This window comes from Halichoeres trimaculatus, unplaced genomic scaffold (assembly GCF_033239565.1).
Source record: "Halichoeres trimaculatus isolate MK-OKI-2021-1 unplaced genomic scaffold, fHalTri1.1 fHalTri1_scaffold_3, whole genome shotgun sequence".
NCBI classification, from domain to species: domain Eukaryota; kingdom Metazoa; phylum Chordata; class Actinopteri; order Labriformes; family Labridae; genus Halichoeres; species Halichoeres trimaculatus.
In genome coordinates this window covers 19314814-19329545 of record NW_027437181.1, presented here as the reverse complement: position 1 = coordinate 19329545, position 14732 = coordinate 19314814, and the positions used below count along the sequence as shown (strand labels likewise).

Sequence of the window (14732 nt, the reverse complement as noted above, 5' to 3'; positions counted from 1 at the left end):
GGATTCTGGGGCAGGCGGTCTCGGGTTCACTCCTATATAAACCCCCTGCTTTTTATGGGAAACTATAAAACTTCCATGACTTTTTTTCTACCCTCTTAGACCAGCTTTGAAGTTTCAGTCAGGTGCTGTCATTTTTTTAAACTTGTCTTCTTGTAGATTTTTGCAGCCTTGAGTCATTTGCAGCCAGGACTCTGTCTTTTTTTCTAATTCAAGACATCTGCTATGACTAAAAGCAGTGTGCATGATGGATTTGGTGATATCTATAACTGAATCTGTCTCTCAGGTTTCTCTCAGCCTTCTGATACAATATTTGTGCTCAGAAGGAAAGGAGGAAGAGGAGGGCTCCCACAATATCCTGCAACACCTATTCATGACATCATGGATGGCTTAAAACGAGGCGAGAAAGGAGAGCACACAGAGACACAGAGCCTTTTACAATCACCTAATAACTCTATTACACCAAGCTGTGGGGCTCACAAGGGGGAGGGGGAGGGGGAAAGACTCCTATTCCTTTTCCTGGAAGCGGTGTCTTAATGCACATTTTAGGTGTAGAAGTGAGAAATATGAAACTGAAGAGAGTGAAACACAATAGCTCAGAAAACCCCATAGCAATATTACGATATTGCCAGAAAATTAAACATTAGGAGAAAGGGACAAGAGCATTTTAGGGAGGCATAATATTGTTATGACTTTTTTTCACCAGCCTGTCAACACCTGATTTAGACATAATGTGGTTAAATGTCTAATGTTTCCATTGCTTTTAGATTTTTCCAGCCAGCCAAACAGGCCACACAAAGCTGGGCAGGACAGTTTGGTTACATGGCTCAAAACAACAAACTATAAACCAGTTGTATCAGTGAAATCAATAGAGGTGTGCATGTCTAGAAGGCATGTACACCTTTTTCTTGCTGCAGATTGATATGAAAAGTAAACTTTACTTGGTTTAAATGAAAAAGTGTTGTGGTTAAGGATCTTTGTTAACTTTGTGCAGGGAAACGCCACAAATATCAAAATACAAAAAAAAAACATCATATGAAAGTTCACTTCTTGTCCACTCAGCATGCAGCACATGCCCCATGGATGCCAGGGAAATAACAGGAAAAAAGTGGCAAACTTTGGGTGATTGACATTGATTGTGGCCTCAGTGAGACTCCTGAGTTTGATATTAAGAGACGCACATGACAGGCTTTACTTGAGTGTCCATACCGAGTCTGAGGCTTTTATTGTAAACATGCAGAAGCAATCAGTGTGATGCTTCAGGGTTGTGGTCAATAATTCTGTTGCTCACACCAGGCAAAGCCATATTGTACTGGCCTTGCGTCATTGATTGAGCCGTGCAGGAGGTAATTAGACTGGAGCTCTGTGGTGTGACTAGAGGTTGTGTTGGTATGGTGTCACTCCAGGGGTGTTTGGCATGTTGTGTCATTATGAAGGTGGGGGCTGAAAGCTGGAATGGGTCTGCTGTTGAGTCTTGGAGGAAGTTCTTGGGCTGACAGGTCAATAGCGGTGCTGATTTCCTGTCCTCTCAAGGTTGTCCTCCTGTTGTGGAATGTTCCAGTCTCTCTGAGAATGTACAAACCCCCCTCTTGCCTCCCCACATCCCCGCCTGACTTTGCCTCTCTTTCTCTATGAGAGAGCAAGGATTTAACTCACCATGATCAATATTTAGCATCCCATGCGTGAAACAAGCAGATGTTTGGAGTTTCCTTTTCAGAGACGGGAGGCTTCTGTTGAGTGAAGGGGATCAATGCTCCCTTCCGTCTGTGAGGCTGCAGACCCACAGCTTTCTGAAGGGTGGCTGATGCGATTGCTGCCAGCCTATGGGCCCATGAGATTTGCGTGCCTCCCAGGCCTCTCCTGTCCTGTTAGCCCACTGATACAGACACTCACGCAGACAAAGTGCGCAGTCCAAACAGTTGTCCTGAAGTGGAAGAGGTCTGGATGTTAAACAACAGGGCTGTGATTGGGAATTGATTTGTTCATTTGCCAACTGTTTGAGTGAAAGTGAGTCGGTGGTGCCTAGCCAGCTCTCTGCCATCCACAATAACCTCTTTTTCCTTCTCTTTTTCTTTTTCTTCCTCTTTCCCTCTCTCCTTACCCTCCCACAGCACCTGCAGCAGCACGAGAACGCAGTGGAGGGTGATGCCTGCTACTACCACTGTGTGCTGTGTAACTACTCGACCAAGGCCAAGCTCAACCTGATCCAGCATGTGCGCTCTATGAAGCACCAGCGCAGTGAGAGCCTCAGAAAGCTCCAGCGCCTGCAGAAGGGCCTGCCGGAGGAGGACGAAGACCTCAGCTCCATCTTCACCATCCGAAAATGTCCTTCTTCAGATACAGGTCAGCACCTGCCCCTGTGGCCCTGTTTGTGTTCTCTTTGTGTGTCTGTCTGTTTTACTCCCTCAGTCTTTCTACTGATGCTGCTTCTGTTCAGAGAAGTGGCTTTACAGTTGTCATGTTGTTTCTCCGATTTTTACTTCCCAAAGAATAGCATCTGAGTGACGTTAGTTTTGAAATCACCTCCATTACCATAATGTTTCATTGATGCTATTTTGTTCTTGTTTTTGATAGTTACGTGAAAAAATGATGCTTGTGGTGTTACACTTATAATTATTATACAAAAGTGTTAAATGTACCATGCTATTTTTAGACAAGAACAGCAAGTTGTACCACTTCTATGATAGAGCTGAGAGAAATCCTAACTAAATAAAGGAGCGCAGGTTCCCATTTGCAAATGGAATTAAAAACAACATAACTGGGAGCTTTGTTTCTTAATGTGATCTAGTTTTAAAGTACATTATTGATTTTCATATTTGTTTGGATTCATATTGTTTTAACAGAATATTCCTGCAAAGCCTGTGTTCTCCAGTAAAAGCAGAAGTCCCTGTTAATGGGAGCTGTCGTTTCTAGCCATTAAAGACACATTGAGACAGAGCATTAGGGCCAGAGTAGGAGGGGCCGGACAACAGCAGCAGCTGCAACAACAACAAGAACACCAAAAACCAGATTCAGCTACAACAACAGTAGCATGACTGAAACAAAGTACCATGACTGCTCATTTATTAAAGACTGATTAGGAAGACTGAGCTGTGGTCAATTAACACTCTTTCTGTGCACAGATTTAGTTTTCCAATCACTTTAACTCCCATGCCCTGACAAAGGGCCTCTATTGTGTGTCCCTCCGAGAGGGAACCATTACTTCCCTTGCACACATACTCGCTGTCTGTGTTATGCAGGGGGAAAAAAAAAACGGCAGCCTGTGAAGACGCTTTGTTCCAAGGAGGCAGGGATAATGAAGCCAGCGGCCGGGAAATTGCGCAAAAGGCAGTCACAGATCTGAAGCAAATCATTAGAGAACATATTTAGCTGAGCAATTAGGGACAATTAAGCTTTCTGTTCACTGCACTCCAAATATGTTAATGACTGCAGTACAGTGGACATGCTAACATGCAAAGGCAAGAGGAAGGGCCATTTAGGTTAAAGGCTTGGGGGGGGCTGGGAAGTTGCCTTATTGTGTGTTCTGTCTGGAGAAGTTGTGCTTTTTTGGCTTTTAATTTTTTCCCTTTGTATGTGTGGCAGATATTTTCTTTATCAGTTTCTAATTTTTCTTTCCAATCTTTAGTATGCTAGGTTCCATGCTTGTGCCTGGACTAAGGACCTGTGTTTTTGTGTAGTCAATAGACCAGTGCTGTGGGACTCTGTGTGAGTGGCATTACTGCACATGCACAGATCTGATGGTGATTTGTATCTAACTTGCGTACAGTTACTCCATCACTTTATCCAGGTCTTCTTTAGTGTCTCATACAGATGTTTGTGGCAAATGTCAAGCACTGTTAACATGTGCTCAGGACCCATACAATAGTGTTGGGTAAAATGGTGTTACTTTTTTCGCACAGTCCTTAAACATTGTATCCTGGGTGGAAATTCTGCATTTTTTGACCTCTGAACAGCTGATTTAAATGTATAAGAAGTCTGTTTTCATTTTGTTAAGTCAGCTTAACCTAATAGTTTAACATACAATTTCAAGATGAGTGATCATGACTTATTGTTCATAGATCCTCGCCACTGTTTTTAGCCCGGTGTCACCTTCTTTGGTTAACTGACAAAAATGTGAGAACAGCCAAAGACAAGTCATTTTTTGCTAATTCCTTAAAAAAGGGTTATCTCTTTTTGTCTGTTCTCTAAAATTGCTGACTCCAGAGCTCTCATGCTTGTCATGCTGCAATGGTCCATCTCATAGCCCCCTCCACTCACTAGGGTCTGGACCATTCCCCTCCCTGTGTAATGTTAAAATGTATTTAAATATTCTTTTTTCCCTCACTTTTTTTTTCAAATTTCTATTTTTGGTGGTTGAAGCATAGCTGCTAAATCAGTGGAATGTTGCCTAGCTTGTTAAAACAAAGTTGCCCCTGGATTTCTGGGTCACCTAGACAGTGAATCCCCCGCCTGCTGCTGTTCTGTGATCCTCTGAGTGGTTTCTCTACTGACTTGAGCTGCAGGGCTGTAGCATGCATGGGATTTCACCAAAAACAATATGAAGTGTGCCAACACAAAATGTGACAGGACGACACAGATAGTCTCTGTTAGAAGGTAGTTTGGCTTTGATAGTGTTTGACATACACCTACTTTTAAACTCAAGTGTTTGTGACTCTTAACTGAAATGTATCTTCAGTTGCAATATAAGACTTTATGCATGTTTTTTGTTTTTCACTTTAAAGCTCTGTACACTGATGCTTTTTATGAGGATGCAGCAAACACTGGCTGCAGGGATTTGGTACCACATGCAGAATATCCTCTGAACTAAATGTCCGTAGAGAGCAAGGGCAGCAGAAATTAGCTTTCTTTCCAATTAGACTAACGTGGGAATAAAAGGCTTGCATTGTTTTAATTCTTGCTCATACTGAAAAAATGCTGCTGCAGCAGGTTTCTCCGTGACCCCACCTCCATTTGTCTTCTTTAACCCTTTTTCTGTGGGGAAACAAAAGGGGTCTCTGAAGGACTCGTCCCTGTACAGCTGGTCAGTACACAGGGATCACTGCATTTAGCTGTCCTCATACTAGATCAATGTTTGCCTCTAGTTTAAATATTGGGACCTTTTTAAAATTAGGCAGGTACAGATAAAAAATAACGAAAAACTGAAATGAGACATCGAGTTGTTTGAGGTGGGAGAGGAAAGTTTCCAAACTTATTTAAAGACCTCACGGAAAAGTTGGTCCTGCAACATGAGGACACAATATGCCAAAGGTTCAGTTGTTGGTTAGAAAGATTAAAACCAAGTGTTGTGCTGATGTTAAGTCCTGCAGTGACTTCAGTAAATTTAAAGCACCAACATATGGGCAATGGAAGTAAATAGTGAAGCACAAAAGAGGAGGGGAATGAGTTTGGGAAGCTCGCGTGTGAGAGCTTGTGTGACACTTGAGAGTCTGATGACCCTATTTCATATGAATGATGTTCACCAGGGCATATAATTCGTGACACATTGAGGTTTCTCATTTCTTAACATTTAATCGACTAAAGTTATTTTTTGAGTGTAGAACAGAATGAGATCATGCCTTTTAAAAAGGGCAAAATTAAATTGCACTGAAGGGTTTTTTTTTCCCCCTCCTGCAAGAAATGTTTGCTTTGTTTTTGTGCAAGAGAGAAAGAGAGAGAAAGAGAAGGGTAGATTATTAGTATTTTCCAGCTGTGGTGGCGTAGATTTGTGTAAGGAGGAGGCAGAGATGGAGAACAAACGTGGCTGACAGTGTGGATTAGCTCCTGCTGTAAATCTGCCTCAGTCACAGATGGCAGGCCCTTGATCGCTGGGCTGTGACGGCTTGGCTCTGAACGCAGGAGGAAATCCCTGTCTGTGAGCCGAGGAGGCTGGGAAGGAGAAGGCTGTGGCTGTAGCTGCCTCGACAGCCACCAGTCATTGTCTCCTGTCTGCGTAGACATAGAGGCCTGGGTATTCATGGGCGAAGGCCAGTTTGGGGAGGGGTTATCTCACTTTGACTCTGCAGTTGTTCCATCTACCACTGAGAGCTCGTAAGTGGAACTTAAGCCTCCAGTAAAAGATCAGCGTTACTTTTAATGACCAGTTTGAGAAACTGGGCAGGGGCTCTGTGTGTGCATTATTAACTGGAAATGAGACGAAAGGATGCATACAAATTGCTGCATAATAGTGGAATCCAATATGAGATCCATTGCTTGTTTGGCTAAAAGGGGTGCGCTTTCAGGGTCACACACCTAATCGTAAGGCCTGTCCTGACAACAGAGGCATTTCTCTTCCCTCCCAAAATGTCTCTCCCTCCATTTCTCCTTTTACCTCATGCATAATTCTTCAGATGCTTTAAAAATCCTGGAAAATGGCTGGTTACATGAAAAAAACACAGTAATAAAGCAAAAGGGGGAAATTCTTCATTCATATTGTGGGGTTTGCACAACACCGTGAAGCTCACATTGAGATTTTCTCAAGTTGTGTCGACAACCAGCCAATCAGAAATACTTTACCAAATATCTTTTATGCATTGCATGGAACCTTGTCTTCATCTTTTTGTCTCATCCCTTGCTCCTAGCCGCTCTCTTACAGCATATTAACAGGTCTTTACTCTCCCCTGCTATCATCTTTTTTATATCTGCATGTCCAGTAGCAAACCTAAAGCTGTTAAATCCAGGTAATATCAGAGGTGAGCCAGGCCACGCTCTGATGGCATGCAACGGCCTGAGCCTGAGCTTTTTCTCCCCACGGGCAAGAGTGAAACAGACGGTAGCCATTTCTGGAATGTCCTCCTTTATTCATGCTTGTTAAAATGCAAAGTAAACCTTTCCAGAAACAGGATATTGTAGCCCCTAACCACCAGACCCTTTCTACATGCCACATTATGGCCAATCTGAAAGTAAGTCGTATAGCCAGACACTGCTGCAATGCGCTTTTAATAAAGGCTGTTATTGCCCTGGTGATGCAGAGTGGATATGAGGATGAGGACTGTGCAGGCCTGGATGAGTCGGGCCCCAGAGGGCCCACAGCTCAGTCAGGCCTCCGTCAGTCGCCTGCCTTCTAATCCCTGTCCGAAGGGCATCGAGGCAGCATAGGAAATTGTTTGCTGTCCGCAGAACGTGCCAGGAAATTCATAAATACATTACTTTTCATTTTGAAAATATTACAAAAGACTAGACATTTATTAAAAAGTCAAAATGATGGCTTTATAGATTTTCCAGTTATGTATCAGCATTCATTTGACCCTGATGCTCTAACTAACACAGGCAAAGTCTCGTCTTTCTCTGTGCCCCCTGCTTCATGGACCAGCTTGATATAAATTCCTCTGCTGGCTCATCCCATAATAGCAAATTGACCAGAAAGCCACCACTCTATTCTGGGATAGGCTGTGAATAAAAATGTCCTGTGTCCAGGTTTTTACTGCGTCTGCTGACCGAATCCACGCTTTGTAAACACTGGCTGGATTTACCCCCAAGTTGGAAGATGGGTAAAGACTGGGCCCTGCTGTGCCAGCCTGCCTGATAGATCCGGCCTGATGAAGCAAAGAGGCAAGAGAGATGTGGAAAATAAGTGTGTAGAGAAAAAGTGAAGAACTTAGTGAGGATAAGTTTGTTCATTATGTTGAAACATTTGATTCACATGTTTAATTTTGGTCATCAACTTTTAATTTGGTTTTGCTGTCTTTGTTTATGATTTCTCTGTCAGTTTTATAAAATTTGAACATGTTTTTATTTTGCAAACTCACATACCCATGAATGAGTACACACATAGGTGTCAGCAAAGACAACTAGGCGGTGTGTGGGTGCAAGAGGCTCTCCCTGTCATCAAGCCCATTTTCAGAGGAGACTGGCAGCACATTATAATATTGGTTTCCCCCTCTCTTGTCATTACCCAGACACTCTCCTTGAAAGCTGATCCAAAAGATAGACAGTCCATCAGGAGACAGTCATCTCATTTGTACTTACTAAACGTGTTAATGAGTTCTATTTTCAGTCCTAGAGGCTTTGCTGCTGGATATTGGAGCAGAGGTGGCGATCGCTGGTGTGAGCGGCCGAATCTGAGGATCAGGAAGTGTTCAGAGGGAGGGAGGGGAGGTAATGCAGAAGCCCTGCTGCCCCTCATGTCACTCTCATGGAGTGACCACAGCCTCCACAGGGGCTGTCAGTCAGGGCTGAGGGCGGGAAGTCTGTGGTTGCAGCCTGACACAGACAGTGGAGAAGAGAATAGATTAGGTGGCAAAGACATAATGGTTTTGATGGGTTTAATTATAGCAGCAGTCATGTCAGTACCATGCAGGTACATGAGATGAAGTAGGAACAAGTCAGTATGAGACAGGGTGACATGACGGTTCAATGACCAGTTTTCATAAAATATACTCAATAGAGCTCAGGGTAAGTGTAAAGTGTGGTCATCATACACAAAAACACTCAGTGAGAGTGTGATGAAACAAGTGACTGGCATTTGTCCTTAGATAGTACAATGCAAAGGCCTTTAAACAAACAAGACCGAACCTAAAATAAGCTCTTTGAATTTATTTGAGTTCATATTATTTGTAGATGGACCATGAACAGTGTTAAAAATAAATGCAGCCATTTAATGCATTTAGACACAAGTCCTTATACTGTGACTCACCTTTACTTCCAAATTTCATATTCTTCATCTTGTGTTTTATTCTATTTCATAGTTGTTGGTCTTATTTTTTTTTTTTTAACGAACCTTCTGTGATCAATTTAGGAAATCAAAACAGCATGTCCCAGATTAACATAGCACATACTTAGAAGTTATTTTCAAGTGCTGGATTAGGCAAAGGTTAATGTTGTGTGATGAAAAAAAAAGAATATAAAGGTCTCATATCATAATAATGTAAGAAGCATGTATAAATGTTTCTTGTAATGGTTAACCAGCACATTTTATACAGTTCACACCATTGTGTTTGCAGGGCGTTATGCATTCCTTCTTCTCTTGTTTTGCTCCCTTCCTGGTGATAGGTAATAGTTGTATTATCTTATTTTCCCTAACTTTTTTCCACACTTTTTTCTCACTTGAACTTCCCCCTCAGGCGCACATTATCATCTTACATTCAGCCTGGTCTCATCTGTGATATTGATTGTAATGCAAGTGTATGCCAGGTGGTCTTGGAACTCAAACCGATAAATTGTTAAACACTTAGATAGCTTCATTTGTTATTATGTTTCAGTATTGGGTGAACAGTGCGGCTTGCTGTCAGAATTAGGTAGCTCAATTTGACCATAGGCGGCATCAGAGAAGAAGCAGGGGTAAAGTTTGGGAACTATCGAGTTGAGGCGAGGAAAGTTTTATTTAGCCATTTTTAATAAGGCTGTTTGTGCCCCCTGGAGAGAGCTGGTGGATCAAAGGGCATGATCTGTGCTATGGATGAGTTCACCCTGGGTCCAGCAGAGACGATCAGCCTTGCTGACAGCAAAACAAAACCAGAGAGTGAAGGATGCCCTATCCAGCAGCATGTTGCCCTCACACTCCGAAGGCTCCATTAGAATAAAAGCAGATGAAACAAAGACTGGCTGAAAGCACAGATGTTGTGATTCATTATCCACTCTCTGATAGATAGGCATGAGTAGTGAGCAGAGCATGTGTAAGTGTGTGTGTTGCTTGATGTGTGAATTCATGTTATGCCAGTTTCATTTGACAAAAACATCCTTACAGACAAAACACACACACACACACACACACACACACACACACACACACACACACACACACACACACACACACACACACACACACACACACACACACACACACACACACACACACATTTGCTATGTTTTGAGTGCATTAGCAAAAAGAGTCCCCTCCAGTGGCTCAACCACATCAACTAAAAGCAGCCAGGCAGATGGCAGCAATGAGAGAAGTGCAGAAATAATTCAATAGTGAACCTTTCTAACCTTTACCTGTGGGCGTGAACACCAGTCATTGATTCACGCTGTGCTCGACAGTACACTACACACCACCTGAGGAGGGTGAGAGGAGGGTGGATGAAGAGAAATGGATGAGTTTGGTGAAAAAACACCAAAGGATAATATGAGTGGGAGGGAGGCTTCTGTACGTGTGGTGTGTGTGTGTGTGTGTGTGTGTGTGTGTGTGTGTGTGTGTGTGTGTGTGTGTGTGTGTGTGTGTGTGTGTGTGTGTGTGTGTGTGTGTGTGTGTGTGTGTGATGGTAAAGTGTGACTTTAGAGGGAACTTTCAAAAGACTGAAATTGAAAATTATCCTTAATATGTGTAGTTTCCACAAATGTTGCACCCTCCTCCCGTTTGCGGCTGGGTGTCTGTAATGGACATAGATCCTCTCTGCACTCTGAGACTGTGGTACAGTAGGCTGACATTGACTTTATTGCCCCTTAAGGTCCTGTCAAGCAGCTCTGCTGTATGTTAGGCCATGTGTTGTCCAGTAGTGCAGGAAGCATTTATTAAGAAAAAGAAGTCTAATGGAGGAGTCACACCCACAACCTGAATATGTTGAACCAGATTCAGTTGGCTTTCAGTAGCAGTCTGGGACAAATTAGCTTTAATCTGGTGAAAGCTTTGAATATTTTTACCTTTTCACTGAGTCAGATTTATCCTGTCTATTCCGGTTTGTCTGGCCAAAAACTCTGCTCAGCCAATCCTGTTTTATAGTTGGCTGTGGAAATGCTCTTCTCATTGTTCATTTAGAGCAAAGGAGCCTGATGGGGCGCAGATTGATGGATAACATGTAAGTGAAGGAGAAGCCAGGGTTCTGGACTATGAATGCAAACTGAATAGAAGAAGTTCCACTATGGCCATAGCAGGGAGAGTGGAGTTAATACCAGAACTATGGCAATACATGCATCCTTTGACATAGAAATTAAAGAAACAAAAGTTTATGTCTATCCCTGGTTGGCAAACTTCAGAATCATATTAGTTCTTCTAACAGCATAACATAGGAGCTATTTACCTGATTATAGGAGCAATTCAAGTGTCTTGTTAAAACATGGAGAAGTGATGTTTTTTCTGAATGACCCATTGCCTTACACATGAACTTTAGAATGGCTACTGATGCAGCAGATCTAGTAGTTGCTTTAGTCATTTCTAGTTTTGTAGAAAAGTTACAAGGCTTTTATGCCTTTAAGTGTTTTAGACAACTTCCTTTCATGGCTATTTCTCAATCCTCAGTTATTATTTTAGAGGTTTCTTGTCATATAACCCCATATTTGTAAATATGTGGCATATCAACAAGAGTGAAAGTAAATAAGTTAGAAATGGCAGAAAAAGCCACCCTGACCAATTTGAAGCATTAAGATGAATAATCCAGTGTTGAGAAAGCAAGCAAAGGTCGATTTTCATGCTACTTGCTCAGTAAGCATACAGGAGAGCATAACGAGTCGATTCAGCTGTGCTGCACAGTCAAGAGGGAAGGGCATGCAGGGTCCTTTTTTGCGTCTGTTGGCGAGTTGGGCCGAGTGCTTTTATAAAAAGGTTCCACTTAAGAGGCTGATGGTTTTGTTTTTGTTATACTATGATGATAAACGTGAACTTGATAAGCCAGAAGAGTAGTATATTACAGAAATACTGAGGTATGTGGGCTATCTATTCATTACCAACATACAGAAAGTAGTAAAGAAATATTCAGTATGATGCAGTGCAAATTTTGCTTTAACTTTTCACTCTTTTTAAAATTGTGTTTAAGGACTCTGGCTCATGATTGTCATCTCATTTGTATATATACACAGTTTCTCCTTCCTTTAACGGTCAGAGTAAGCTGTTTCTCAAGAAGACATCTTCACTGTAGTGAACAGTGTCCTTTGTTGAAGCATCAACTCTTTGGGAACAAGGGTTGACTATTCCTTCAATGTGGTTACGTTTCAGAGAGAATCGGTAAGAACGTTGTCAACCTCCACGAGCCTGTTTACTGAGAGCTGTCTGGAAATGAGTTCTTCTCATGGAGGTGCTGAATACTTCACACACTTGGGAAACCTTAGTTGGGACACATATTTGTGAGATTTGTGGAAAGACGAACACAGTGAATGTGTTTGAATCCATGTCACAGGTCGTTGTCAGTTGAACAGACAGGCCAGCACTGAGAGGTTTACTTGAATTAGGGAGGCACAGAGGCCAGAAAGGCAGCCAGAATTAGGAAAAATGGCCTCTGTTTTGTCATGTTAAACTAGGCAAAAGAATCTAATTGGGTGGGGGAAAGGGAACGCCAGTACCGTCTTTGTTTAAGGGCCCTCTGCAGTCACTTTGCAGGAGCCATTGTGCATTGACCACAATAGCATTAGTTTGTGCTCTGGGTCTGGGCTCTTCTTTTCTTTAGCGCTCTGCAGTCAGCTCCTGTCCGTTCCACTCTGTCTCCACGCTTCACTTCCACGCTCCACCAGGGCTCAGGATGGGACCCCGAAACATGCCCCCCATTGTGATTACCACAACCTATCCCATCCTGTATTATCCTACCATCATCATTCTCAATTCTTCCTTGTCTGCTGTCTTATCCACATTGTTAAAGAAAAAGAAAATATTGATGGGTTGTGTTGTGTTGCTTTGTCTGATGTCCAGTTTTAATGCTGGAAAAGAAATCTTTATATTTTCATTTTCTCTATCAGTTTTGAAGAATCTGACTATTTAAAGTGAATTTACCAGAGGTGATCTCTCAGATATGCTATGAGTAGTAAGTAGTCATGAAAATAGAATGTAAAGCATAATGAAGCATTAATGTTTCTTGTTATTTTCTTGTCACATGTTGCTATCAAGCAACACAGAACAGCCGCAGAACTGAGTGACTAATTATTAAACAGACCTTGCTTAATGGCAGTTCAACATCGAAAATGATGGTCAATGGGAAGCCACTGGAGTATATCCCAGTTCTTATAATGATTCCTCTTAACTCAGTGTTTTTTCATCTTAGAAAAGGGGAAGGGGGTCTTTGAATTAGCACTTGAGCCATACTACAAAGAAGAGCACTTACCTTTCATAATGTCTTCTCAGAGAATTTCTTATGTTGCTTGGTGACCAAAGCTGCTACTTATAGAGGATTATAATGCACAAGAGTTAAAGCTAGCTTTGGCCACCAGCCTTGGTATGCTATAGAAAGTAAACGTGAACCCCTATTAAATATATTTTTGAATACATGTGTTGTAAAAGAAATACAGAAAATATCAGATGATAGAGGGTGAATAACTGATACCTCTCTGTGGAAGGACCAATGTTACTATCTTTCTTGGCTCTGTATGCAAATGGTCTAAGAACTAACCTGAATATATTCAGTGCTCTGTTAATGGCTCTGTGCCTTGTGAAGGTGTAATCATGCGTGATAAAAACGGGCCCAAGTTACTAACCTAGGAGCAATCTTGTGTGCATTAAAGTGTCCTTTTTTTGTTCCAGAGGTCATTCATAACTTGGTCGCGTTGTTGATGTACGGTGAAAGATATTGATTGATTAATGCATTAAGTGCTCACAATCCATTAGGTTCTGTGAAAGGGACTGGAGTGAAGACTTGCTCTTTCTCTCACTGTGTATTTTCACCTCTCCCTGCTGTTCAAAGGGCATCATTTTTATGCTGCCAAAGTTTAAGGGACAAAAGCCTGAATATCTGCCAAATAATACATTCAAAAGAACATTGCTTCTCATGAGTGTCAGTTCAATTACTCTGAAAAGCCTGACAAGGAATTGCTCTTACATTAGCCTTCTGTTCATTGACCCAAAAGGAATATGTTGTTCGTAGTCTTCACCTACTGTAAAACACGCATACTTCAGCATCTGAAAGTAAAGATTTACTGTCTTCTGTGTGGTGCAGAAAAGGGTGATATTTATTTTGGACCTAAGGTAACTTAATGTGCTACTTGACACTTCTCATTGATGACAGTGACTTCTTTTTAGCTCTACTGCTGCTTTAAGCTGATTCTGTCAGTTCATTAACTATATAGAGTAGATACAGATGCTCAAACTTTGAGTACCCTCTCCATGTAGAGTTATTGAGAGCAAGGGTCATGGGGTTTCCTCCTTTCTACTTAGTGACAAGGAATAGGAGACCTTTATCGCCCAGGCCCTGAGCAGGAGAGCCTGAGAGTCAGTCATTACCTTAGAAACATGGACTGCATTAGAGATTCATAACAGTGTGCCATCTCTGCACCTTTCATCTCCACCAGGGCCAGCTCCATTAGGATCTTTTATCTTTGTGCTGATGGCTGCTCTTGATAATGGGGCTGCCGAGAAATCCCAAAAAGTAAAGACTCAACTCTGACACTATTGGCCCTCCCTTTCTTCAAGGAGTACATCAGAGTACAGTACAAGACGATACACTCTTATTTGCAGTCTGAAAACCAGGTTTGGAAGATTTTTTTTCTTTTACTTTTTCTTTTAGAAGTTGAAATCCATCAGTGAAGTTCAGTGAATGGTTTGTAGTCTGATCTTAGTATTGGTGGTAGTCAGAAATACATTTTTCAACTACAAGGATGCAATTTTGCATTTTCCTTTATTATGCCAACCATCAGTCAGTGGGTCTTAGCTCCCCACATGATTGGTAAAGTTTTGAGGTCAAGTTTTAGTCAAATATTAGCGCTCTTTTTGCTGCTAATCCCATAAAAATGCATTAACGATATCCCATGCAAAGCCTCATTGAAAACTTTGCTTTTGGGCAGACAAACACAACTGCATAATGGTATAGTAATTCATGCAAGCCAATGTTTTTCAAATGTTACAGTAATTATGAAAAATATTCTTACTTTTCCCCTACATACCCGCAGCAGAGCAAATCTCATTTCCA

The 14732-nt window shown here is 41.9% G+C and overlaps 1 protein-coding gene across 4 annotated transcripts in view; it reads left to right on the top strand.

Annotated features, from left to right (window-relative positions):
* The window catches only part of zfhx3b (zinc finger homeobox 3b), a 333079-nt gene that overhangs the window by 273009 nt on the left and 45338 nt on the right, over window positions 1-14732 (top strand). For all 4 annotated transcript variants that reach the window (XM_074666024.1, XM_074666027.1, XM_074666028.1 and 1 more), the window contains one exon: window positions 2109-2340. In XM_074666024.1, the coding sequence (XP_074522125.1) occupies window positions 2109-2340 (232 nt within the window). The remainder of the gene's footprint in view (window positions 1-2108; window positions 2341-14732) is intronic.